The sequence below is a fragment of the Myotis myotis genome, unplaced genomic scaffold (assembly GCF_014108235.1).
Source record: "Myotis myotis isolate mMyoMyo1 unplaced genomic scaffold, mMyoMyo1.p scaffold_m19_p_3, whole genome shotgun sequence".
In the NCBI taxonomy this organism is placed as follows: domain Eukaryota; kingdom Metazoa; phylum Chordata; class Mammalia; order Chiroptera; family Vespertilionidae; genus Myotis; species Myotis myotis.
This window is the reverse complement of record NW_023416335.1, coordinates 98,961,756-98,989,456: the sequence shown is the minus strand read 5'-3', so window position 1 is coordinate 98,989,456 and position 27,701 is coordinate 98,961,756. Positions and strand designations below refer to the sequence as shown.

The 27,701-nt window shown below is 38.9% G+C and overlaps 1 protein-coding gene across 6 annotated transcripts in view; it reads right to left on the bottom strand.

Moving 5' to 3' along the window:
• NBEA (neurobeachin) overlaps positions 1–27,701 on the bottom strand; it is a 1,002,985-nt gene that overhangs the window by 184,575 nt on the left and 790,709 nt on the right. For all 6 annotated transcript variants that reach the window (XM_036298874.1, XM_036298876.1, XM_036298877.1 and 3 more), the window contains 2 exons: positions 15,413–15,530; positions 14,989–15,091 (listed from right to left, as the gene is read on the bottom strand). In XM_036298874.1, coding sequence (XP_036154767.1) covers positions 14,989–15,091; positions 15,413–15,530 — 221 coding nt within the window. The remainder of the gene's footprint in view (positions 1–14,988; positions 15,092–15,412; positions 15,531–27,701) is intronic.

Genomic DNA, 27,701 nt, shown 5'->3' with positions numbered 1-27,701 from the left:
AGACCCACACCAAGACACATCATAATTACCATGGCAAATGTTCATGACAAAGAGAGAATCTTACAGGCTGCAAGAGAGAGACGGAAAGTTACATACAAGGGATCTCCCATTAGATTGTCAAATGATTTCTCAACAGAAACACATCAGGCCAGAAAAGAATGGACGGAAATTTACAAAGTGATGCAAAGCAAAGGACTGAATCCAAGAATACTCTATCCAGCAAGGCTATCATTCAAACTTGAAGGGGAAATAAGAAGCTTCACAGACAAAAAAAGGCTAAGGGAGTTTATCACCACCAAGCCAGCAATGCAAGGAATGCTAAAGGGACTGGTATAAAAATAAGAAATAAAAAGCTCAGAAAGAAAACAGCCACACAAAAACAGAAATGCCTACAAACAAGTACCTTTCAATAATAACTTTAAACGTAAACGGACTAAATGCTCCAAACAAAAGACATCAAGTGGCTGAATGGATAAAAAAACATGACCCATACCTCTGCTGTCTACAAGAAACCCATCTCATTAGAAGGGACTCACACAGACTGAAAGTGAAAGGATGGAAAAATATCTTTCAGGCAAATGGAAAGGAAAAGAAAGCTGGGGTAGCAATACTTATATCGGACAAAATAGACCTCAAAGTGAAGGCCATAACAAGAGATAAGGAAGGCCACTTCATAATACTAAAGGGATCAATACAACAAGAAGATATAACCCTGGTAAACATATATGCACCCAATGCAGGAGCACCCAAATTCATAAAAAAACTCCTGGAAGATATCAAAGGAAAGATCGACAACAATACAATCATAGTAGGGGACTTTAATACACCACTAACAGCACTGGATAAGTCCTATAGACAAACAATCAGCAAAGATACTGCAATCCTAAATGACTCACTAGATCAGATGGACTTAATAGACATCTTCAGAACACTTCACCCCAAAGCCAGGGAATATATGTTCTTCTCAAGTGCTCATGGGACATATTCAAAAATAGACCATATATTGGGTCACAAGCAAAGTATCCCCAAATTCAAGAAAATTGAAATCATAAAAAGCGTCTTCGCAGACCACGATGGCATAATATTAGAAATAAACTACAATAAAAACAACCCAAAATACTCAAACACCTGGAAGCTGAATAGCATGCTATTAAATATTGATTGGGTTACCAATGAAATCAAAGAAGAAATTCGAAACATCCTGGAAACTAATGACAATGAAAACATAACAATCCAAAACCTATGGGACACAATGAAAGCAGTCCTGAGAGGGAAGTTTATAGCTCTACAGGCCTATCTCAAAAAACAAGAAAAAATGGTAGTAAATCATCTAACTCTACAACTCAAAGAATTAGAAAGAGAGCAACAAGAAAACCCCAGAGTGAGCAGAAGGAAGGAGATAATAAAGATTAGAGCAGAAATAAATGACATAGAGACCAAAAAAACAATACAGAAAATCAATGAAACCAAGAGCTGGTTCTTTGAAAGGATAAACAAGATTGACAAACCTCTAGCCAGACTCACCAAGAAGCAAAGAGAGAGGACCCAAATAAACAAAATCAGAAACGATAGAGGCGAAATAACAACAGACCCCACAGAAATACAAATGATTGTTAAAAAAATACTATGGACAGCTCTACTCCAACAAACTAGACAACCTGGAGGAAATGGACAAATTCCTCGAAAAATACAACATTCCAAAACTCAATCAGGAAGAATCTAAAAATCTCAACAGGCCAATAACTATGTAAGAAATTGAAGCAGTCATCAAAAAGCTTCCAGCAAACAAAAGCCCAGGACCAGACGGCTTCACAGGGGAGTTTGACCTAACATTCAAGGAAGAACTAAAACCTATCCTCCTCAGACTACTACAAAAAATTCAAGAGGAAGGAACACTTCCAAGCTCATTCTATGAAGCCAGCATCACCCTAATACCAAAACCAGGTAAAGACAACACAATGAAAGAGAATTACAGGCCAATATCCCTCATGAACATAGATGCCAAAATCCTCAACAAAATCTTAGCAAATCGGATCCAGCAGTACATCAGAAAGATCATACACCATGACCAAGTAGGATTTATCCCAGGGATGCAAGGATGGTACAATATCCGCAAATCAATAAACGTGATACATCACATAAACAAATTGAAAGAAAAAAACCACATGGTCATATCAATTGATGCAGAAAAAGCATTTGACAAAATTCAACACCCATTTTTGATAAAAGCTCTCAGCAAGGTGGGAGTAGAAGGATCATACCTCAACATAATAAAAGCCATATATGACAGGCCCACAGCCAACATCATACTCAATGGACAAAAACTAACACCATTTCCCCTAAGAACAGGAACAAGACAGGGATGCCCCCTCTCACCACTCCTGTTCAACATAGTACTGGAAGTGTTAGCCATTGCAATTCGGCAAGAAGAAGAAATAAAAGGCATCCAAATTGGAAAAGAGGAAGTAAAACTGTCCTTATTTGCAGACGACATGATATTATACATACAAAACCCTAGAGACTCCATCAAAAAGCTACTGGACTTAATACATGAATTTGGCAATGTAGCAGGATACAAAATTAACCCCAAGAAATCCGAGGCATTTCTATACACCAATAGTGAACTTTCAGAAAGAGAGATTATAAAAACAATCCCGTTTACCATCGCACCAAAAAAATTAAGCTACCTAGGAATAAACTTAACTAAAGAGGTAAAAGACCTCTACTCAGAAAACTACAAGACATTGAAAAAAGATATAGAGGAAGACATAAACAGATGGAAGAACATACCGTGTTCATGGATTGGTAGAATCAACATCATTAAAATGTCCATACTACCCAAAGCAATCTATAAATTCAACGCACTTCCCATTAAAATACCAACGGCATACTTCAGAGATCTAGAACGAACTCTCCAAAAATTCATCTGGAATAAAAAAAGACCCCAAATAGCTGCAGCAATCCTGAAAAAGACCAAAGTAGGTGGGATCTCAATACCAGATATCAAGTTGTATTACAAAGCCACTGTTCTCAAAACTGCCTGGTACTGGCACAAGAATAGGCATATAGATCAATGGAATAGAATAGAGAGCCCAGAAATCGGCCCGAACCAATATGCTCAATTAATATTTGACAAAGGAGGCAAGAACATACAATGGAGCCAAGATAGTCTCTTCAATAAATGGTGTTGGGAAAATTGGACAGATATATGCAAGAAAATGAAACTAGACCACCAACTTACACCATACACAAAAATAAACTCAAAATGGATAAAGGACTTAAACGTACGACAGGAAACCATAAAAATTTTAGAAGAATCCAAAGGCAACAAAATCTCAGACATATGCCGAAGCAATTTCTTCACTGATACAGCTCCTAGGGCACTTGAAACTAAAGAGAAAATGAACAAATGGGACTACATCAAAATAAAAAGCTTCTGCACAGCAAAAGAAACCATCAACAAAACAATGAGAAAACCCACCGTGTGGGAAAACATATTTGCCAATGTCATATCTGATAAGGGCCTAATCTCCAAAATTTATAGGGAACTCATACAACTTAACAAAAGGAAGATAAACAATCCAATCAAAAAATGGGCAAAGGACCTAAATAGACACCTTTCAAAAGAGGACATTCAGAAAGCCAAGAGACATATGAAAACATGCTCAAAGTCACTAATCATCCGAGAGATGCAAATCAAAACAACAATGAGGTACCATCTCACACCTGTCAGACTGGCTATCATCAACAAATCAACAAACGATAAGTGCTGGAGAGGATGTGGAGAAAAAGGAACACTTGTGCACTGCTGGTGGGAATGCAGACTGGTGCAGCCACTATGGAAGACAGTATGGAGTTTCCTTAAAAAACTGAAAATGGAACTCCCATTTGACCCTGTGATCCCACTTCTAGGAATATATCCCAAGAAACCAGAAACACCAATCAGAAAGTGTATATGCACCCCCATGTTCATAGCAGCACAATTCACCATAGCTAAGATCTGGAAACAGCCTAAGTGCCCATCAGTAGATGAATGGATTAGAAAACTGTGGTACATCTACACGATGGAATACTATGCTGCTCTAAAAAGGAAGGAACTCTTACCATTTGCAACGTCATGGATGGAACTGGAGAACATTATGCTAAGTGAAATAAGCCAGTCAATGAAGGAAAAATACCACATGATCTCACTCATTCATGGATAATAGAGACCATTATAAACTTTTGAACAATAATAGATACAGAGGCAGAGCTGCCTCAAACAGATTGTCAAACTGCAGCAGGAAGGCCGGGGAGGGTTGGGGGGCAGGAGGTAGGGGGGTAAGAGATCAACTAAAGGACTTGTATGCATGCATATAAGCATAACCAGTGGACATAAGACATTGGGGGATAGGGGAGGCTAGGGGACTGTCTAGGGCGGGGGGATAAAATGGACACATATGTAATACCCTTTGTAATACTTTAAGTAATAAAAAAATAAATAAATAAATAAATTACAAATAACAAAAAAAAGAAAAGAAAAGAAAAACTACAAGGAGAAAACAAAACAAACAAAAAATAGGGGGAGGAATATGAAGGGACAGAGATGAAAAAAAGAAAATAAGAATAAAGAGTAAGGAAATAGGGGAAGAAAGACCATTTAAAATAAAAGAAGAAAGAAATTGAAAGGGAAAATAGAAGGAAAAGTAGACAAACACAAAATAAGAAGTGAAAAAAAAGATGAGGAAGCAGGAGAGAAAGGAAAAAAAAATCTTTTTTTGTTTTTTTGTATGTACCTGTCTAATTTTACCAATACCATTTATAGGAGAGACTATTTTTTCTATTGTATGCTCTTGCATCCTTGGTTCTCTGTTCTATTCCATTGATCTATATACCTGTTCTTATGACAGTACCACGCTTTTGTTTGCTGGAAGTTTATTATTATTATTATTATTATTATTATTATTATTATTACTGTTTCAGTTTCATCAGTAGGTATTGGCCTATTCAGGTTTTCTGATTCATCCTGATTGAGTTTTGGAAAACTGTATTTTTCTAGGAATTTGTCCATTTCATACAGGTTGTCCGGCTTAGTGGAATATAGTTGTCTATAGTATTTTTTATGTTACTTTGTATTTCTGTGGGGCCAGTTGTTATTTCACCTCTTTCATTTCTGATTTTGTTTATTTGGATCCTCCCTCTTTGTTTCTTGATGACTCTGGCTAAAGGTTCATCAATTATGTTTACCTTTACAATGAACAAGCTCTTTTGCTTTAACCTTTTGCTTTGTTTTTGAGTCTTTATGTCATTTATTTCCACTTTGATCTTCATTATTTCCTTCCTTCTATGTACCCTGGGCTTTTATTGTTGCTCTCTTTCTAATTCTTTAAGGTGTAGATTTAGATTATCACAAGTTTTTCTTATTGCTTGTTTTCTTTGTTTGTTTGTTTTTATTTTTGTTTTTTGCAGTAGGCCTGTAATGCTATGAACTGCTCTCTCAGGAAGTCCCATAGATTTTTGGTTGTCACATGTTCATTTTCACTTGTTTCCAGAAAGTTTTTTTATTTCTTCTTTGATCTCTTTGGTAAATCATTCATCCTAATATATAAAAAGCCAGGGGCCATCACGATCAAAACAACAGGACGGACGACCAAACAGCAGGCTGTGGGGAGGCAACCAGTCCAGCTGGGGGGTTAGTGAGGGATAACCAAATGACTGAATAGCAGGCTGTGTGGGGCAACCAGGCCGACAGGCGCGTTAGTGAGGGATGACTAAACAACTGAACAGCAGGCTGCATGGGGCAACCAGGCCAGCAGAGGGGGGCAGTTGGGGGTGACCAGAGCAGCAGGGGGGGCAGTAAGGAGCAACCAAGCCAGCGAGCTGGGTGGAGTTGGGGGCGAACAGGCCAGCATGGGGGGTGGAGTTGGGGGCGACCAGGCCAGCATGGAGGCAGTAAGAGGTGACCAGGCCGGGGGGGGGGGGGAGTTATGGGTGACCAAGATGGCAGAAGGCGGCAGTTGGGGGCAACCAGGCTGGCAGGGGGGCAATTGGGGGTGACCAGGCCAGCAGGCAGAGGCGGTTAGGGGTGAACAGGCTGGCAGGGAGTGAAGTTAGTGGTGATCAGGCAGGTAGGCAGGTGAGCAGTTAGGATCCAGCGGTCCTAGTTTGTGAGAGGGATGTCCAACTGCCAGTTTAGGCCAGGATCAGGCCTAAACTGTCAGTCAGACATCCCCCGAGGAGTCCCAGATTGGAGATGATGCAGACTAGGCTGAGGGGACCCCACTCCATTTATGAATTTCATGCATCAAGCCTCTAGTTGTTTAATAACATGCTATTTAACCTCCATGTGTTTGAATGTTTATGAGTGCTTTTATTGTAGTTGATTTCTAATTTCATGCCATTGTGATCCAAGAGATGCTTGATATGATTTCAATCTTCTTGAACTTGTGGAGATGTAGTTTATATCCTAACATGTGGTCTATTTTTGAAAATATCCCAGCTACACTTCAGAATACTGTATATTCTGTACCTTTGGGATGAAATATTCTGTAAATGTCAATTAATTCCATCTGATCGAGTTTGTCATTTAGACTTCCTGCTTCCTTGTTAATTTTTTTTTTGTCTAGAATCTCTCTCCAGTGATGTCAGTGGGGAATTAAAATCCCCTACTATGATTGTATTGCTGTTGACCTCTCCCTTTAAGTCCTCCAGAATTTATTTTATATATCTGGGTATTCCTGTATTGGGTACATATATGTTTCACAGTTATATCCTCTTGTTGTACTGATTCCCTTTAGTATTATGAAGTGGCTTTCATTATCTCTTTTTATGGCCTTCATTTTGAACTCTATATTGTCAGATATGAGTATTGCTACCTCAACCTTTTCTTTTTCATTTCCATTTGTTTGCAAAATTCTTTCTATCCCTTCACTTCCATTCTGTGTGAGTCTTTTGTTTGAGTTGTGTCTCTTGTAGATAGCATATATATGGGTCATGTTTTCTTATCTATTCAGCTACCCCATGTCTTTTTATTGTAGCATTTAATCCATTTACATTTAAGGTTATTATTGATAAGTACTTATTTGTTGTCATTTTTTTTGTTTATGCCTGTATTCCTCTCTCTATATATTTCTTCTTAAAATAGTCCTTTTAGCATTTCTGCAGTAATAATAACCTCTTTTAGCCTTTTTCTTGTCTGAAAATTTCTTTATTTCACCTTTGATTTTGAATGATAGTCTTGCTGGATAGAGTAATCTTGGATGCAGTCCCTTGCTTTTCATTGCTTTGTATACTTCATACAACTCCATTCTTACTTGAAGTGTTTCTATTGAGAAATTAGCTTGCAGTCTAATGGAAGATCCCTTGTAGGTAACTTTCTTTCTCCCTCTTGCAGCCTTTAAGATTCCTTCTTTGTCTTTATTGTTTGCTATTTTAATTATGATGTGCCTAGGTGTGGATCTTTTGGGGATCATCTTGATTGGGACTCTGTGTTTCCTGAACTTGTGTGACTTTTTCCTTTACCAGATTAGGGAAATTTTCTGTCATTATTTCTTCAAACAGGTTTTCATGCTTGGATTCTTCTCCTTCTGTTACCCCTATGATGTGAATGTTGTTAAGTTTCATGTTGTCCCGAAGCTCCCTTAGACTCTCCTGCTTTTTAAATTCTTTTTCCCAATTCCTGCTTTGAATGGGTGGGGTTGTGTGTGTGTGTGTGTGTGTGTGTGTTCATCCTGTCTTCTAATTCACTGATTCGGTTCTCAGCTTCTCTAGCATACCATTGAATCCTTCCAGAGTGTTCTTTATTTCAGCTATGTCATTCTTCATTTCTGCTTGATTGCTGTTCATTGTTTCCATCTGTTTTTTTCATGTTGGTATAGTTCTCATTCTGCTCCTTATAATTCTCATTAAGTTGCTTGTAGTTTTTACTAAGTTGTTTGAGAACCCTAATAACCATTACTTTGTATTCTTTATCTGACAAATTGCTTGCCTTCATTTCATTTAGTTCCTTTTCTGCCGATACCTCCTTTTCTTTTATTTGGGGGTTGTTTTTTTTTGGTTCCTTATATTTGCTTTCCCATCAAATTTATTCTATGTATTAGATCAAACTGCTATCCTGCCCATACTTTGTGGAGTGGCCTTATGTAGTAGGTGTTTCATGGGACCTAGTGGTGCATCTCCTGAGCTGGGTGCTCTAGGAAAGCCCATTGTTTGAGTTATTTGGGTTCTCCTATTGTAACCGGGTCTTCAATGTTGTTGTCCCATTCATGGATGGAATCTCCTCTCAGGCTGGCTGACTCTGAGGCTTACCCCAGATCACATTGTGTGAGTTCTTGTGGAGGTACTGACTGAACAGAACAAAATACAACACAACAAAGCATAAAAGAAAAGAAACAAAACAAGAACATACAAAAGACCCCTACAACAACAACAAAAGCAATGACCGTAGAATTAGGAAAGATAAAAGAGAACAAGAATGATATAAGAAAAGAAAAAAATATAGAAGGAGAAAAGAAAACAAAAAAGGGGTGGAGGAATATGATGGAAGAAATGAAATAAAGAAAATAAGAATAAAGACTAGAGGAGGAAAACTGTTTTAAATAAAATAAAATTGGAAGGGAAAATAGAGAAGAAAGTAGATAGACTCAAAATAAGAAAAGAAAACAAAGATGAGAAAGCAGGAGAAAAAGAAAAAAAATGAGTAGGAAAGGGGAAGAGAAAAAATTGGATATATGAATGAAACAAGAGAGACTAAAATAATAACAAATCAATAAAGCAGATAAAGCAGATCAGTAGAAGAGAAAAAAATGAAAGGAGGGAGGGTAACATTCATCTCAGCCAAGTTTAGTGCTTCCTGGAAGCATTCTTTGGATCCTGCTCTTCTGATGACTGTCACTATTCTGTCTGCAATTCTGGGCTTCCCAGGAGGTACTTAGGTGCTAGCCACTGTTAGAAACTGTCCTCCTTTGGCTTTCAGTAACTTGCTTGAAGCTCCAATAGATCTACAGTTTGTGTCTGTCTTCACAGGACTTGACTGTGCGCAGGAGAGGCCAAGCTTCCCTCTAAAGCAGTTTTGTTGTAGCATGGGGCACAGGGCTGAGGCAGTAAGCTTCCCAAGGTTCCCTGGGCTCTGCCTCCAAGCACCTTCGTTTGCCAGGCAGCTGTCAATTTTAATCACTCACAAGCCTGTTTGTGAAAGGGCTTTAGGTACGTCTCCCATGAGGGGGAGGTAATGTTCATATTTCAGGCAAAGTAAAAGCTACTCTGTGAGTGGTCCAGAATATTACTATGCCCTTGGCTGGGCAGAGATTCTTGTATGCAGTCCAGTGGGATCAGCTGGAATCCTGGAATTTCTATCAGCTCTCCAGTGTGGTAGAGGCACCAGTCAGCTTCCCAGGATAGTTCCCAGGACAGAGCCTCCCTGAGGCTGTTCAAACCTATAGGCTTGGCTTCTGCAGCTATTTCCATTTTGCAAAGGTCAAGATGCAGAGTGTGGCCAGCAGGGCTCCTGCGAGTAGCTGGCTGTATCACCTAGGACAGGGCTTTTTTCCTTTTCCTTAGCTGTGGCTTCTGGGAGTGGCTAGCTAGATCCTCTCAGGAAAAATAGCTGTTTCGGTTTGGTGGTGTATGACCTACTGAATGCAGAACTCCTGACTGCTGCTTTTCCACCTCTTCTTCCCCCTCTACCCCCACCCCCGGACCCGCCACAATGCTTCCTACCCCAGCCTTTCCTTAGACATCTCAAGTATGCATGACCCTACCTGCACCAAAGCCTTGGGTGAGTAGCTACAAATGGAAACTCCTGTGCTCTGGGGGGAAAAAACAAAAAACAAAAACAAAAAAACTGAACTGAAGCTTTTTCTCAACCAGCTCCAATATACTGGCTCCAGACTCCACGGAGGCCAGCAGCCCTGCTGCCTTTTACATCCGGTTGTTACATGGGCTGCTGATCTCAGTTCTGGTGTTCTGGCCTTTACCTTCTAAGGAAAAAGCCCCTCCCATAGGAATCTCTCCTCACTCTTGGCTGACCTGCCTGCTGCCCAGGGCAGGCCCTCTCAGGACCTGGCCCTTCCTGCTGTCCTCCAGGTGTTTTCTGTCCTTCATATAAGTCTCTTCAGCTGGACCTCAGTTGGTAATTCCAGGTGTATGTTCCCCACTTATTTTTATTTCTAGTCTGGCCCTGGGAGGAGGTGCAAGAAAGGTCTGCCTATTTGGCCACTGTCTTCTCTCCTCTCAAATCCCCTTGTTTTTAAAATGTGGTTGTTTTAAGAATTAAGGGCAGAGAGCTCCCTTCTGCCATGTGAAGACAGAATGAGAAGATAGCCATTTATGAACCAGAAAACGGGTCTCATCAGGAACCAAATCTGCCAGTTCCTTAATCTTGGACTGCCCAGCCTCCAAAAGTGAGAGAAATAAATGCCTGTTGTTTATAAGTGTCCCCACCCCCTATAAAAAAGAATTAAGGGAAATAATACTTATAAATGAAAACACTAAGTATAGTTCCTGGTGCATTAAAAGTGTTCAATAAATTATAGCTATGGATATCAATTAATTAAAAGGGCATTCATTAAGCTATGCTAGCTTAATGGAAATATCCCTTTACTCTAAATCTTCAACCATTAAGCAACAATATGATTTCTAACTTGATCTCTTTGGTAGGCTTGCCCAAGAAGTAGCCTAAATGACTTGTGAAGTCAATTATCCTTGCAGAATACCTGCCTCTGAATTTTATAATTTTTTGTTTTTTTATAAATCAGTTTCTTTATGGGTTTGGCTTAGGGTAAGTTTCCTAGAATTTAATAAACTCTGCTTAAACTGACAAAACTCAATGTCAAGAAAGGAAAGCAAAGAATGCATCCCTTAGTTGTTCTATAAAGCAGGAAGGCTTCTTGTAGGAGCCAGCATCATCCTTCTCTTTCACAATTCGCTAAATATAACAAGATCTTACATATCACACACATAAGTTTATAGAGGTATGTGTGTTTATCTATTTACCTGCCAACCTACCCACTTATCTGCTTATCTATCTATATCTGTGTGTGTATGATTGCATATATTTGTCCTGAGTATACATGTTTACAGTTTGACAAAGTGCCTTTACTTTATGACCTCAAGACATTCATAAAACATCTCTATGTAATGATACTTCCCTAATTTTGTAGCAGATGAAAGTGTCATTCCTCTTACCTAGTGCTTTTCATTCTTTCAGTTAATATGTGGTGAGTTCCTACCAACTACCTGGCTCTGTTATTATTACCCAGTGGGCAAATAACAGGCCTAATGAAGCCAAATGTAGTGTTCCTCCAACCCTCTTCTGCTATACAAACTGAATTTCTGAGAATATTATTAGGAAACCACGAATGAGTTTTTGGTCATTGACCAAATTGAGTGTTTGGTCAGAAAACCAAAAACAATGAAACAGTATTTTAAGATAGAGTGGTTGTACTAAGTAACAGTGGAACCAAAACTACTGGAATCTATTTTGTTTCCAGTTTTTCTATCAAGAATAATGATTTTCCAAAAGTAAAAAAGACTGAATGTGGTTAAAAAGGAAATAATATTCGTAATAGGTAACAAAGATAGTAGAAGAGCTCTGGTTTTTTTAAATTAATTCAGGTCCAGACAAGTTGAAGACTATTGAAGGAAATCACACACATGTCATTGAGAAACCCATATTGATAATATTTGAAGAATCATGGTCATTGGGAAAGATGCCAAGATGCAGATTGTTTTTTAAAAGGATATAGAACTCCTTGTGAGTTCTTAATGTCAATTGCTGAAAAAATTATTGAATTGGTGATTAAATAGTCTGTAATCACCAGGGAAAGGAAGTAATGATTACCATCAGTCAGCTTAGATTCAATAAGACCAAGTCTTGCAAAACTAACTACATTTCCTTGATAGAGTAAATGCACTTTTTTCTTTTGGCCTGTATTTTATATAACTATTTACTTATCTACTAGTTTCTTAATTTAATCTTGTCAGTCTACTGGCAAATATCTGAGCATGTGCACACATGTCAGTAAATTGCTCTTATACTGTAAGCTTAAAGAGAATAGATACACAACAATATAAGGTAATTCCAGTTGAATAGCACTTAAAAACACCTCTACAATTAGGTACTATGCTAGATCCTGTAGATTAAAAGGATAAATAAGACACAGTCCCTGTCTTTTAAATGACTGTAGCCTACTTGAGGGGACACAGATGAAGATTAGTTTTCCTTTCCATCCATGCAGCGCTGTGCAATAATTCCCAGGGACTTAATTTATCTACCCAAAGCTGATGCCTCTTTCTTCATTGCCAAAAGACACCCTATTTTTTTCAAGTTGGGGATAGCAAGTTCATATTTTTCCCTGAATTCTGGGGGCTAAGCCAGTAAACACACTTCCTGTTGATAGTGATTGTTTTAGGAATGGGAAGGTGACCAATTTTGGCCAAAAGGGACTTAAAATAAAGATTGCAGGAGGCTTCTGAGCAATATATTCTTTCCTAAAACATGAATGCTCTAAGAAGAATCCATTGTGGCTTTCTCCTGCTTTACTGCAGTTGTCTGAAGATGTGGTATCTGGAGTAGTAGTACTTATTTTGTGAACATGAGGCCAACTAAGAATTCTAACATCTCTGAACCTCTGAGCCAATACTGGCAACTCCAGATCTTTTACATTAAAGACAAAAACTAAAAAGCAAAGAACTCTATCTGTTAAGTCACACTTAGTCATTCATTCAGTTACTTAGAGCCCAAAACTAACTGATATTAATAATACACAAAATTTACTGTTTCCTGCTTAGATTAGTATCCTACATAATAAAAGCCTAATATGCAAATCGACCGAACAGTGCACTGACCACCAAATGGCAGATGCTCAACTCAAGAGCTGCCTCCAGCCCGCAGGCCCCAGGCCGATTGCCCCACAGATTGGCCCTGATTGCTGGCTAGGCCTAGGGACCCTACCCATGCACAAATTTTGTGCACTGGGCCTCTAGTCTTCAATAAAATAAGATTTCAAAATAATGCTTTAAAAATACCAAGATGTTATTTTCCTTTTAATTGTACCCCCCTCCCAGTGTTATATACTGTCTGCTTTTATTTTTCAATTACACTATACATTCAATATTATTTTGTATTAGTTTAAGGTGCACAGCATAGTGGTTAGACAATCCTATAGTTACAAAGTTTTCCCTCAATATTTCAGGTACCCACCATATCCCATATATAGTTATCACAGTATTATTGACTGTACTCTCTATGCTATTATCTACTATTAATGGATTTTGTGAACATCATTTTTGGGTTGTGTTGATAAATTGATATGCAAGTAGTGTTTTAGGGCGCTTATACTGGCCACATATTTTCTTTGTATTAACCATGCTTTGATATAACTCACTTTGCATTTGTTCAACTAAGTTGTTGAAATAATTTCAATGACTTGGAATTACTCAGGCTAAGGATATTCAAAATTTATATTTTGATTCAAAATTAGCTTTCACCCTAATTGTAGACACTCATCAATCTGTTTCCCAGTTTTCAGTTCTGAAGGTTAAAACCGTATAACACTGTTCAAAACTGATAAACATTAGATGTCAGTGTTTTTATTCTGTGACAGTGTGTTATTACAGAGAAATTATTCTTTGTTACTGTTTAATCCTTAAATATTTTTATTATTCCATTTTCTTTTTTCCAGTTTCCTTGGGTTATAGTGTCTCTGTTACTGGTTTCTAAAAGTTTGTTTGTGACTAAAAATGTTAACCATTTCTTTCGCATTGCAAATAAAATACCCTGTTTTTTGTTATTATTTTACTGTAGTGTTTTACTTTTTGGTTGTACCAAAGTTGTGTGTTAAATATAATCATGTACATACATACATACATACACACATACATACCTAGATGAAAAATTTAGGAAATTGTAACACTAAACCGTAATTAATGACTATAAATCTCAATAAATGCTAGGAGTTTTATTACTTTAATGAAGAAACATTTATAAGAACAAATTATATGTTATTACATTACAATTACAAACATTATGAGGCTTTTGGTATGTTTCCTGTAAGATCACCAAGCAAAATGTCTTAATTATATACTAGCTATTATATTCAATCAATTTTTTACTTCCTCCTCTATATGTTATATAAAATTATGCCTTAACTATCCTGTCATTCTTAAAATAGTTGTTTTCATAACCTCTTTCCCTACAAATAACCTGCAAAAAAAGAAAATCCCTTGGTTCTCAACTAATTATCTTAATATATAAAAACCCTGGGTCTGTCACAACTGGAGACTAGACCAACCGGAAGTCAGTCCTGCAGTCAGTGCTGGGTTGCCATGGTGACCCAGCACTGACTGCTGCAGCTGCAGGCACAGTGACCCAGCACTGACTGCTGAGGGGGCTGCGAATCAGGCCCGGAGAGAGGCCTGAAGAGAGAAGCAGGGTCTGATCCATAGCCTGTGTGGCAGCTGTTGATCAGCACTTGCCTTTCTCTTTCTCTCTGGGCTGGGCCAGCAGCCGTGCCTCCATTTCTCTCAGGGCCTCCACCAGGACTGCTGATCAGCCCGCCATTCTGATCAGGCTCCATTGATAGGCCCAGAGATGCTGACTGGCATAGAAACCAACCTATTGGAACCAAATTGGCTGGTAGAGGAGGGCAGTTGGGGGCAAGATCAGGCCTGCAGGGGAGGGCAGTTGGGGGTGAGATCAGGCCAGCAAGGGAGGGCAGTTAGGGTTGATCAGGCAGGCAGAGGCAGTTAGGGATGATCAGGCAGGCAGACAGGTGAGCAGTTAGGAGCCAGCGGTCCATGATTATGAGAAGGTACGGACATCCACCAAGGGGTCCCCGATTGGAGAGGGTGAAGGCTGGGCTGAGGGAATGCCCCCTTCCGTGCAATAATTTCATGCACTGGGCCACTAGTAATAATCATAATGGTATAACCCTATATATATTTCTGTCTTATTAAAAATGAAGTATGTTTTATAAAACCCATAGATAATGTATAACATGATATAATTACCTGGCTTGTGGCAAACCATAGCTGGTTCCTACTCCAACCCGAGGCAAGCTATAGACAACTTTTTTTACTGTTGCTTGATCAGGGAAATTAAACATAACCGAGGCTGTGGAAAGAAGTAAAATCATGATTTAGAAAAGTACAGGAGAGCAAACCATCAATTTCAGAAATCATTTTCAAGAGCTTATCACCATTTATTTGTAAAGGTAATGTATCTTCTTGGAAATCACCTTTCTGTATAACTTTCTCTATGATAAATCTAGGATTAATATTTCCAAAAATATTAATTTCTTAATATTATTATTTTAGTGAGGGTATAACAGAGAGAAATACAGCAGGGAAAAAAGAAGAAACAGAATTACACCATGCAAATAAATAGCATTAAAATATGAGCATGTTTTCTTTGAAAATATTTAAGGAGACTTACTTCGGTTTGCCATAAATACTTCCAAAGCAGTGTTTTGTAGAAGATAACGTCTTGAGAATACAGCTCGTATCTCACTGAACATCCATTTTCCATGAAGTCCCTCAGTGTATGCAAGGACCTAAAATAAATAGTTTAAAAGGAAGTTTCCATTAGTAAAATATGTGTCTAAAACTTAGTCTGACAATATCTTAGGCAGTGCTATATAAAAGTCAGTAATTAGGGAACATCTTCCTAAATTCATTATATATCATTTAATTCTATATATTTGCAAAATTCTACCTTTCTTAATTATCTTAATTGGCTCATTGGGAAATGAAGAAGCAAAAAAGTTATATATTCAATATGACCCTCTGACTTAAAACAGAAAATGTATTTTAACTTTTTGATCTTGTATATAATTAGTTGGGCCAGGTGACCCAACTAATTATGTCAATAACTGTTGGTTCTTTTGCAATATCTTCTTTCCTCCTCATTCCTTGCTTAACAAAAGCCTAGTTATGCCCGAGGTGTCCATGTATTCAATCTCAGGCGATGGATCATGATTGATCTAAGCTGGAAGACAGGAAATATTTTTGGTAATAGGCCAAATAGTAAATATTTTCAGGCCTTATGGTATGATTACTCAACTTTGCCACTGTACCATGAAAGCAGTCACAGACAATATATACTAATAAAAGGGATATATGCTAATTAGACTGGACGTCTTCTGGATGACTTTCTGGATATCCTTCCAAACAAAGCCATGGTGGTGGGGCCGAAGCAGAGGCAGTTAGGGGCGATCAGGCTAGCAGGCAAGAGCAGTTAGGGGGATCAGGCCAGCAGGGGAGAGCAGTTAGGGGGATTAGGCCAGCAGGGGAGAGCAGTTAGGGATCAGGTCGGCAGGGGAGAGCAGTTAGAGGAATCAGATAGGCAGGGGAGAGCAGTTAGGGGGATCAGGCTGGCAGGCAGGTGAGCAGTTAGGTGCCAGTGGTCCCGGATTGCAAGAGGGATGTCCAACTGCCAGTTTGGGCCTGTTCCTGCAGGGGTCAGACATCCCCTGAGGGGTCCCAAATAGGAGAGGGTGCAGGCCAGGCTGAGGGACCACCCACCCCTGTGTACAAATTTCATGCACTGGGCCTCTAGTCTATAATAATAAAAGTGTAATATACTAATTAATTGGCTATCCTTCCAGACAACTTTCCAGATGAAGCTGGGGCTATGAGGGAAGCCTGGGTCCCAGGTGCCAGAGGGAAGCCTGTGCCAGCAGCCAGGGGAAGGAAGACCTACTCTTGCACGAATTTTGTGCATTGGGCCTCTAGTGTGTAAATAAATGATCAGGGCTGTGCTCCATTAAAACTTTAAACAACAACAACAACAACCTTATTTATAACAATAGGAGGGCCTGAATTGGCCCCAAGGCCAGAATGTGGTTAACCTATGGTCTCTGGCAATCATGACAAAGCTATTTCTTGCTTTCCTCAATTCCCTTACAACTAGTGGTAAGGATATTTGACCTAGCACTGGCTAATGAGAATAAAACCAAAGTCAGTTGAGGATGTTTCAGAGAAGCTGATAAAACGAGTCATATATAGCTGTTACACTCTTGTCCCCTTCTTGCTTAAAAGGAGATGTGATGGTGGAAACTGTAGCGGCATTGCATAACCATGAGAGGAAGGCCAAGGGAATTGGGTTGAAGTTTGACCCCTAACATTGAGCTACTGAAACAATCTCAGCAACGATCCATATGTGTGGACATCTTGATACATGATGCAGGTAAATTCATATTTGGTAAAGCCACTGCTAGTCAAATCTGCAACACACACATTCCTTTCTGATACACTAATGTACATTACAATACATTTGCATTGGTTTACTCTGTATAATCTATTAACTTATATTTCTTTAGTGAAAATGGAAACTAGTCATTGAATTTTATGTACATGATATAGATTAAGCTTTGAAAACAAGTTATGAAGTTCCTTTGTACATTTCCTTTCTCTAGGAATTATGTGGGTGTTCTGTGTGTGTGTATGTGTGTGTGTACACATACATAAAATATATGATCTATTAGTCTTTTATACTTTTTGAAAATCCCACTTTAACTCCTTAATTCAGTTTTTGTCTTTCCCTAGACACTGGAAGGTTTTTGGAGGCAGTCAGACATTTAAATCCTGGAAGATTTTGGAACCTATCACACTCCTATTTAAATCATGGCTCTGCTGTTTTCTAGCTATAAGGCCTTTCAGAATTATTTAACTCCATCTGATTTTTGATATCTGAAGAAGTGATAATAATATCTGTAACTGGTTAGTTTAAGTGGAGACATTGAATGTAAAGTGAATGGCCTTGGCTACTATTTAAGTTCTATTCATATGTTTATATGTCATTATTGTCGAATATAAAGTGACAAATATTTTTTTTCAGTTTCTAAATACAAAACTTTTTATACATTTCACAAAATAATAATAGTGACGTGTCACAATTTATATTAATAAATTCTTAGTTGAGTGCAATGGTTTCCAGATTTGAATTTCATAGACTAGTATAATTTTTTTAAGTGGAAAGAATACTAATATAGGATGGTTTTTTTGCTAAGTAGGAAAAATTCTAAGACAAATAAAACAGCCACAACAACAAAAACTATCTTTCACTATGACCACTATTTCACTAAAAAAAATAAAAATATTAAAACCACTTAAAAACACAGATACTAAAATGATTATAATCTCAGAAAAAAGAAGAGATGTTTTCGTATGAAAGCTGTGTTAGAACCCTAATACTGAAACCAGTATGCCAGGAGGATAAAGACACACACACACACACACACACACACACACACACACTCATATTTTACTTATTTTTCCTTTTGAGAAACATGATATAATAAATATTTGATCAATTATTCCTTTCCATTAAGCACATTATCATTCATTTTACTCATAGGAGGCAGGTAGCTCATAAACACATAGACGTTAGTTTGACTCCTTAACTACTCCATGTCTTACCAACAATGCCAGTTATCAATTTATTGCTTTCCAGCACCAAATTTACCCTTAATTGCTTGTTCTATGAAAATGAATCTGTGCCCCTTGTTTTTCCTTTGCTTGCTGGCACAACGTTAAGCTTTGTCAGGAAAGGACACTGAACAGACAATGCAGGAGGAAGGGTTTTCTTCCTGGTTTTGGTGTGCTCATTCAGCAGGTTCCTGCAAAATGTGGGCCTGCAGTGTATGGTTGCAAACAGTACCCAGTAACTAGTTCCCTCCAGAATTCCCCCTACTCCAGCCAGTTTTGTAGCAGAGTGTCTGCGGTGAGAAGCCTTCCAGGAACAGCTTCACCAACTCCCGAGAGAGGAGACATTTAGAAAGTCCTGGAGGACACAGCTCCCCCAACAAGGCACCAGAATGACTTCTCCACCATTCAGTCAGCTACAGCCATGCCCTCCACAACAAGGACCTCTTCCCTTGGGTTCAGTGTCAGCTCTAAGGGTAGTGGCTGCTCCTTATATAAGTTGTTCCAAACACATATATGTTTAGAGTTCTTTTTCTTACTAACCTTTCCCTTGTTACTCCAGTTTCCTGTTATAATTTATTATAGCTATTTATACTATACATTCCCTGTTCAAATTGCTAAATGGTTTCTCTCTCCTGATTGGATCTGGACAGGTAACACAAACTTTTCTATCAGTTCTCCTACCACCACTTTCTTTTTCTTTTTCTTTTTTAATTTGTAATGAATATATTGGGGTAACATTGAGTTAATAAAATTATATAGGTTTTGTTAGGGGCAAAAGTAGAATATTGGGAACTAGCTATAGTATTGGGAAATATTAATCATGCTCTGTTAACCATGATTGCCTTATTCTGGTTAAAGAAAGTATGTTCTAACTTGGCTGGGAGTTGTAAGCCCCCTGGGAGTCAACCTTGGACCTGGGAGTCAACCTTGGAATAAAGTCCATTCTCATTCAAGAACTACCTATTATTATGGAAAGATTAACAACCTTGTTGCCCAAACAATGGAGTCCCACCCCAGTGTGCATAGCCTACTTCCCCATGTAATCTTTATCCTACCCTACATAAGCAGCTAGCTTAAGGGGGTTTGCAGAGAGATTTTTGTGGATGACCTGCTGCTCTTTCATACTGTCAGCTCAACACTGTCTCTACTGAATTGACTCAAGTAGTGACAGGCAGCCCTGACCCACTGGTTATCCAGTTTCAGTTTCATGTATACAATTCTATAATATATCATCTGTATATTGCATTGTGTGTTCATCACCCCAAGTCAAGTCTCCTTCCATCATCATTTATCCCCACTTTATCCTCTTGTACCATCCCCAACCCCCTTTCCCTCCCATAATCACTATATTGTTGTCTGTGTCTGAGATTTTTGTTTGTTTGCTTTTTCCTTAATTCCTTCACCTTTTTCACCCAGTCCCCCAACTCTCCCCCCTCTGACAGATGTCAGTCAGTTCTCTGTATAAACGAGTCTGCTTCTATTTTGTTTGATAGTTTATTTTGTTCATTATATTCCACTTACAAGTGAAATCATATGGTACTTATCTTTCTATGGATGACTTATTTCACTTAGCATAATAATCTCCAGGTCCATCCATGCTGTTTCAAAAGGTAAGATTTCCTTCTTTTTATTACTGACCAGTAGTATGCCATCGTGTGAATGTACCACAGCGTTTTAATCCACTCATCTACTGATGGACATTTGGGAAGCTTTGAAATCTTGGCTATCTATAATAATAAAAGTGTAATATGCTAATTAGACTAGACATCCTTCCGGGGTTGCAAGAGAAGCCAGGGTCCTGGGTGCCAGAGGGAAGCCAGTGCCTGCAGCTGGGGGAAGGGAGGCCTACTCTTTCACAAATTTCATGCATCGGGCCTCTAGTTGTAAATAATGAGAGGTGCAATGAACATAGGGGTGTAATATTCCTTCAAATTAGTGTTTCAGGATTTTTTGGTATCTTTCCAGAAGTGAAATTGCTGGGCCATAAAGCAGTTCCATTTCTAGTTTTTTGAGGAACTTCTATACTATTTTCCACAGTGTCTGCACCAATCTGTATTCTTACCAAATAGTTGGAGAGGGTTCCTTTTTCTCCACATCCTCACCCACACTTGTGTTTGTTGATTTATTGATGGTAGCCATTCTGACAGGTGTGAAGTGAGATCTCATTGTGGTTTTAATTTGCATATCTCTGATGATTAGTGACTTGGAGCATCTTTTCATATGTCTATTGGCCATCTGTATGTCCTCTTTGGAGAAGTGTTCATTCAAGTTCTTTGCCCATTTTTTAACTGGATTGTTTGGGGGGGTTTGATGTTAAATTGTATAAGTTACTTATAAAATGTGGATACTAGCGCCTTATCGAATATATCTTGGCCAATATGTTCTGCCATTTAGTGGGCTGTATTTTCATTTTGCTGGTTTCCTTTGCTGTGCAAAACCTTTTCACTTTGATGTAGTTCCATTTGTATATGTTTTCTTTTGTTTCCCTTGCCCTCTACCACAACTTTCCTAGCTTCAGGTTGGGACCACACTAGTCCTCAGGGGCCCTCAGAGCAAGATAAAATGATACTGAGATAATCAGAGGAACTCAGTAGACCTTGGAGGCAAGGAGAGGGAATAAAATTAAAATTAAATTATTTTGCTAGTAGCTAGTAAACAGTGCAGGGAAGCGAATACCAAAAGATAGATCCAAAGGTCAGAAGTTATTTTGAACAAGGGTAGGATCATCTGAATAAGCATATATCCTTTACCAAAAGACCATGGAAAGGACAATTATATTTATGAAACCTCTTATAACATGATTTAAAAATGTGCTTAATTATTTTACAATCATCCATGTTTTAATTAAGTTTTTTTTTAATTTTTCAGTCAAACAAATTTTATTTTAGTATACATTTTATGTGTTGTTGAATCAGAAATGAGATTGTTAAATTAGTTGACAATATTTTTTTCTTTTTTTAATATATTTTTTATTAAGATATTACATATGTGTCCTTATCCCCATGTTACCCCCTACCCCCCCACACTCATGCCCTCACCCCCCGCCGCGCTGTCCGTGTCCATTGGTTAGGCCTATATGCTTGCATATAAGTCCTTTGGTTGATCTTTCCCCCTTACCCCCACCCTCCCCTACCTTCCCTCCAAGGCCCGACAGTCCAATCAATGCCTCTCCGACTCTGGATCAGTCCTTGTTCATCAGTTTATGTTGTTCATTATATTCCACAAATGAGTGAGATCATGTGGTATTTATCCGCTCTCCAGTTCCGTCCATGCTGTGGCAAATGGTAAGAGTTCCTTTTTTTTCTTCCTCTTCTTAAAGAATACCTTTCAGCATTTCATATAATGCTGGTTTGGTGGTAATGAACTCCTTTAGCTTTTTCTTATCTGTGAAGCTCTTTATCTGACCTTCTATTCTGAATGATAGCTTTGCTGGATAAAGTAATCTTGGTTGCAGGTTCTTGCTATTCATCACTTTGAATATTTCTTGCCACTCTCTTCTGGCCTGCATGGTTTCTGTTGAGAAATCAGCTGACAGTCGTATGGGTACTCCCTTGTAGGTAACTGACTTTCTTTCTCTTGCTGCTTTTAAGATTCTCTCTTTGTCTTTTGCTCTTGGCATTTTAATTATTATGTGTCTTGGTGTGGTCCTCTTTGGGTTCCTTTTGTTTGGGGTTCTCTGCGCTTCCTGGACTTGTAAGTCCATTTCTTTCACCAGGTAGGGGAAGTTTTCTGTCATTATTTCTTCAAATAGGTTTTCAATATCTTGGTCTCTCTCATCTTCTGGCACCCCTATAATTCTGATGTTGGTATGCTTGAAGTTGTCCCAGAGGCTCCTTACACTATCTTCATATTTTTGGAATCTTTTTTCTTTTTTCTTTTTCGGTTGGGTATTTTTTGTTTCTTTGTATTTCAAATCTTTGACTTGATTCTTGGGATCCTCTTGTCTGCTGTTGGATCTCTGTATATTATTCTTTATTTCAGTCAGTGTATGCTTAATTTCTAGTTGGTCCTTTTTCATATCCTCGAGGGTCTCTCTAGATTTCTTGAGGGTCTCACTAAATTTATCAGCGGTTTCCATAAAATTCTTGAAAAACCTTATAAACATGGTTTTGAACTCTATATCCAGTCATTTGCTTTCCTCCATTTTTGTCATTTGTGACCTGTTTCTTTGTCTCTGCATTTTTTATGCTTCCCTGTGTTGGTAGAGTGGTTTTGTGTGCTAGGTGTCCTGTAGGGCCCAGTGGCTCAGCCTCCCCCATTACCTGTGGTGGAGACTCTTGGTGCACCCTTGTGGTCTTTGTGAAGAGTCTTGTTGTAGTTATGCCTTGATTGTTGTAGGATCACTGGAGGAATTGACCTCCAGGCCAATTGGCAATGAGAATCGGCTGTGTCTGCAGTGGGAGAACTTCTGTGCTGAAGACACCCTTCTGGGGCAAGACTTGCTTCAGTGGGGCTTTGGTGCTCACTGAGTCTGCCCCCTGGGTGTGTCCCTTATGGATCTAAGGAGTTGTAATCCGGATGGTCCCCCTCTGACCACTGGGTACACTGGCTCTTGGAGGTTACCCAGCAAGAGCTATGGAGAGAACTGCAGATTCCCCGTCCTTTTTTAGAGTTTGGAGGTGCCCTGATGAGGCCAGCTGTGAAGCCATGCAAGCTGCTGTGGGGTCTTGGGCCTTCTCTTGGAAGTTCTGGGTCTGTGGCCCACCTGCAGTTTGTTAGGTAATTTTCAGGTTGCAAAGGGCCAGGGCATTCATATGCAAAAGCCTCTGCCGCAGCCTGGGTGGGGTGGGGTCTCAGGGAATCAAAGGGCGGAACAAGGAACTATGGCGGATTCTCAGCCCTGCCCTAAGGGGCCGCACGCGTCTCAGTGTCACGACAATCCAATTGCTGCAAGCACCTCTGAGGGAAAGCCGCCCTCGAGTTCCGAGATCTGCCCGCTGCCAGACAGTCCAGTTTCTCCCCGTATGAGTCCTGGGTCCCCAGAGACTTCCCGGAACCGGAGTTCAGAGCAGTCGGGAGCCCGTGACTCTCTCCTGATTCAAAAAGACAGCCGCATCCTCAGGTACCAGCCCCCTTCCACACACTCTCGAGCCTCCGTGCCTTTGCACTTTACTTCCGCAGCTCCTGACCCTCAATGTGTCTTTCTCTTTCCTTCTAGTTGTAGAATTTCCACTCCGCCAGCCTTCCTGCAAGTTTTGGATAATGTCCGTTTTGTCTTTTTATTGCGTTTTGAAGTTGTTGTAGGAGGCAGCAATTTTGGTGTTTCCCTATGTCGCCATCTTAGTTTCTCCCTTAAGTTTTGAAATCATTAAAAAGGGCTGGTAATGGACAATGTTCTGAGCTGGTCATAATTGCCTGCCAGGAAACCCAGTAGAGCCTGGAGTCCTCTTTTTTCATTTTTTCTTTTTTCACAGCAAGCCCCCTCCTGCTTTCCCTTTTTCTTGTTTATTTTGAGATTGATTATAGAATGAAACTCTCCTAAAATATTTTTATTAATTTTTTTATAGCCACTCCTGTGAGTTTGCCTTTCCTGGCATCCAATGAAGAGTTACAATGTACTAACCTTCACTGTCTCTTCTATTATATCATTTTGTTTTCACTCTGTGCATGGCACTTATTTATTTTCTTTGTTTTTTGTCTGTCGCATCCCTGTGACATGAAAATTGCAAGAGAACAGGATGCTCATCTATCTTATTTACTGTTCAATGCACAGTGCATAGAATATTGCCTGGCACATGTGTGCTCCATATACATTTGTTGGTTGAATAAATCACTAAGAGAAACTGACAGAGATAATACATTTAGGGAAGATGACAAGATACCATACAAAGTGTGTTTATATATTTCTGACTTCTTTGCTGAACTGGAAAACACTTCCAATTTGGCTTTCAAACTTCTCATGTTTATATCCTTATGGTGGAGTCCATTTAAGATTTAATGAAGACCTAAAAAGCAATCTAAATAGCAGAACTGGTTTCTCTTCTTTAGTAGTTTAATTGGCATCCTTGAGAATCTCAAGATGGGGTTATTCCTGAGCGACCCTGTGCTGCAGAAAATGGTTCCTTCACTGTAGAGGGGCCAATAAAGGTCCTTAGGGTATGACATGGCATTTTGACTTTATAGATTTACTAGAGGCCTAGTGCACAAATTCATGCACCGGTGGGGTCCCTTGGCCTGGCGTGTGGGATGGGGCTGAAACCGGCTCTCCGACATTCCCCGAGGGGTCCTGGATTGCAAGAGGGCTGGGGAGGGATGAGGTGGGTTGGCCAGCTGGGGAAGGACCACGGGAGGGTTCCAGGGCATGTCTGGCCCATCTTGCTCAGTCCCGATCGACCAGACCTCAGCGGCAAACTAACCTACCAGTTGGAGCGTCTGCCTCCTGGTGGTCACTGCACATTATAGCGAGCAGTTGAACAGCCTTAACATATCATTAGCATATTATGCTTTGATTGGTTGAATGGACTACCAGACACTTAGCATATTAGGCTTTTATTATATAGGATGCCTCTCACATAAGAAAATGTATACAAAGGTGTGTCAAAAATATCAGTTGGCACTCTTCTTGACCATCAATTCTATTTCTGGGAAGTAATTTAAAACCTTTTATTAGTGAAATTAACACAGGCTGGTAAATAAAATGTAACAAATGATGAACTATTGAGATAAAACACTAACATTCAAGTAAGTTTTGTAATTTCCATGGACGTGTTTGGACTCTGCCCAAGTCTCCTTTCCTCTCCGGTGTTCATGGGCAATGAGAAAGCTTGGACACTCAGAGGGAGGGTCCCCTGGTGAGATTTCAGCAACTCTCTGGGGCAGCATGTGGAGGATAAAGTTGAGGTTTTGAGACTGAAGTCAGAGTAACCAGTTAAGATGCTACTTCAGGCAAGTAACGAAGAGTTTTATCAATTTCTACATATTTCAGAAATGTAAAGGAATATCATTTTATAGTTGATTGCTGAGTTTATGGCACATTTCTATAAAAATCTGGGCATTAAGCCCAGGTCTGAAATTTGACCTGGTACTATAATGCTGTCTGTATTGTATTTATAGCTTTAATAGTTACATAATGTTCTATAAGTTTCAGGACCTTTTATAATAACTCTTTAAATTTTTCATTCTAGTCCAGGATGTTTTTCTAAATTATGGAAGTACTTTCATCTATACTTGAGGTTTTGTGATTTTTCCTTTAAGTTGACCTTCCCATATTATCTGGTTTGTGCCTGCCTGCTTCTCCAAATTATGTAATATACCATGAAATCTGACAAATGCTAATTACCCATTCAGTTTCATGTTCTGAAAAATGAATAAAGGTAATTTTTATTATATCACATAGGTCATAAACAAGAATATTAAAACATCTTGATTCCAAATATTATGGAACTTTGTGATTTTTCTTAAGTGACAGATGAATTATTTTTAACTCACTGTTTAGTATCCAAATAAAGTGAAGGGAGAAAGAGTTCATACTAGTCTTATACCCTGAGGTCTGCCCTTCTCACATAGGAGCTGAAGCACACAGGAAGCAATAGAAAACAAATGTAACAGAGATCCCTTATAAACCACTTTGCCTAAATGTGTGTGCTTAACACATATTATTTGATGATATTGTTGAAAAAAATAGGGTTGCTGTGCACTCATGTGTATCAGACATGTATATGTTGTTAGAAACATGAATATGGCTGTCAGATCAGTTACATCTTTTCTTCCTTTTAAAGCAGCTAATATTGTACAATGTAAAAAGTACTTGTTTAGGCCCTGACCAGGTAGCTCAGTTGGTTAGAGCATCATCTCACTACACCAAGGTGCAAGTTTGATCTCTGGTCAGGGCATGTATAAGAATCAATCAATGAATGCATAAAGAAGTGGAACAAGAAATCAGCGGGGGGTTTTTTGCTTCTCTCTCTCTCTCTCTCTCTCTCTCTCTCTTCCCATTCCTCACTTTCTCAAACAAAAAACTAAATACTTATTTTTTAAAAATATGGTTTTATTGATTTTAGAGAAAGGGAGAGCGAGAGAGAGTTAGAAACATCAATGAGAGGGTTCATCGTCAATAAGTTGCTTCCCCCATATCCCCTCCTGGAGATGGAGCCCTCAACCCAGGAACGTTACCCTGACCAGAAATCAAATGGTGACCTATTGGTGCATGGGTCCACCATGCTCAACCACTGAGCCACAATGGCCAAGCTTAAATACTTGTTTAGTGATAGCTTGGTCATCTTAAATCATCTACAGCCTTTCTCAACCTGTGGGACGCAACCCCTTTGGCGGTCTAACGACCCTTTCACAGGGTTGCCTAAGACCATCCTACATATCAGATATTTACATTATGATTCATAACAGTAGCAACATTACAGTTATGAAGTAGCAACGAAAATAATTTTATGGTTGGGTCACAACATGAGGAACTCTATTTAAATGGCCAGAAGGTTGAGAACCACTAACACATGTATTAAAACAAATACTACAAATAATTTTTTCTATGAATATGAAAAATATAAATTTGTTTTGTTATATTTTATGTTAAGAATTGATGAAAATGCTTCAGAGGCTAGAATAGAAATGCCCTGTTTAATGTTCATTAGGTCATCAAATCTAACAGACAATTGCAGCTTCAACAATTTAATTAAGAGGTTTTCTAGTAAAATGTAAAGTTATAAGACTCCATTCCTTTTATAATTCTGTATAAATTATCAAAAATTTTGGGTATAACAAATATATTTAAGATAGGATAGTTAAAAAGTAATTTCATGTTTACATTCATACATGAGCTTCCATGCTCTTTTTCCAATCTGCCAGCTGAATGAAGAGGATTCTAAGTCCCAGAAGGAAAGCCAGACCATAAGATGAAAGAAGCTTGGGTTCTAGAATGACCATGTGGAAGACGTTCTCTGACAGATACATTTTGTGGTACATGGGTAAGGATGTGGGGAGCAGCAAGATGTGTGGAACTCCCTCCTCATAGTTCTCACAACATCTTGGTGATGCTATTTTCTCACCAAAGGAATAGAGGAGTATAAGATATACAAAATCATCTGAAGATTATGGAAAAACTGAAATAACAACACAATGCACTAGCCTCTTCTAAATTGGCAATGCAATAACTTTCTAAGTAAGGTATGCATAATTTAACAGAGTAAGTTTCCAGACTCTCAGCTTCTTAAAATCTATCTGCTTGAGCATGAGCCTGTGAGGGAAGTATAATTTCTATTTCCAAACTCCCTTTTCATATTGGCTTTCTCCAGTTTAAAAAAAAAAAAAGGAGGAGGAGGAGGGGCTCTCTCAGGTGTATTGCC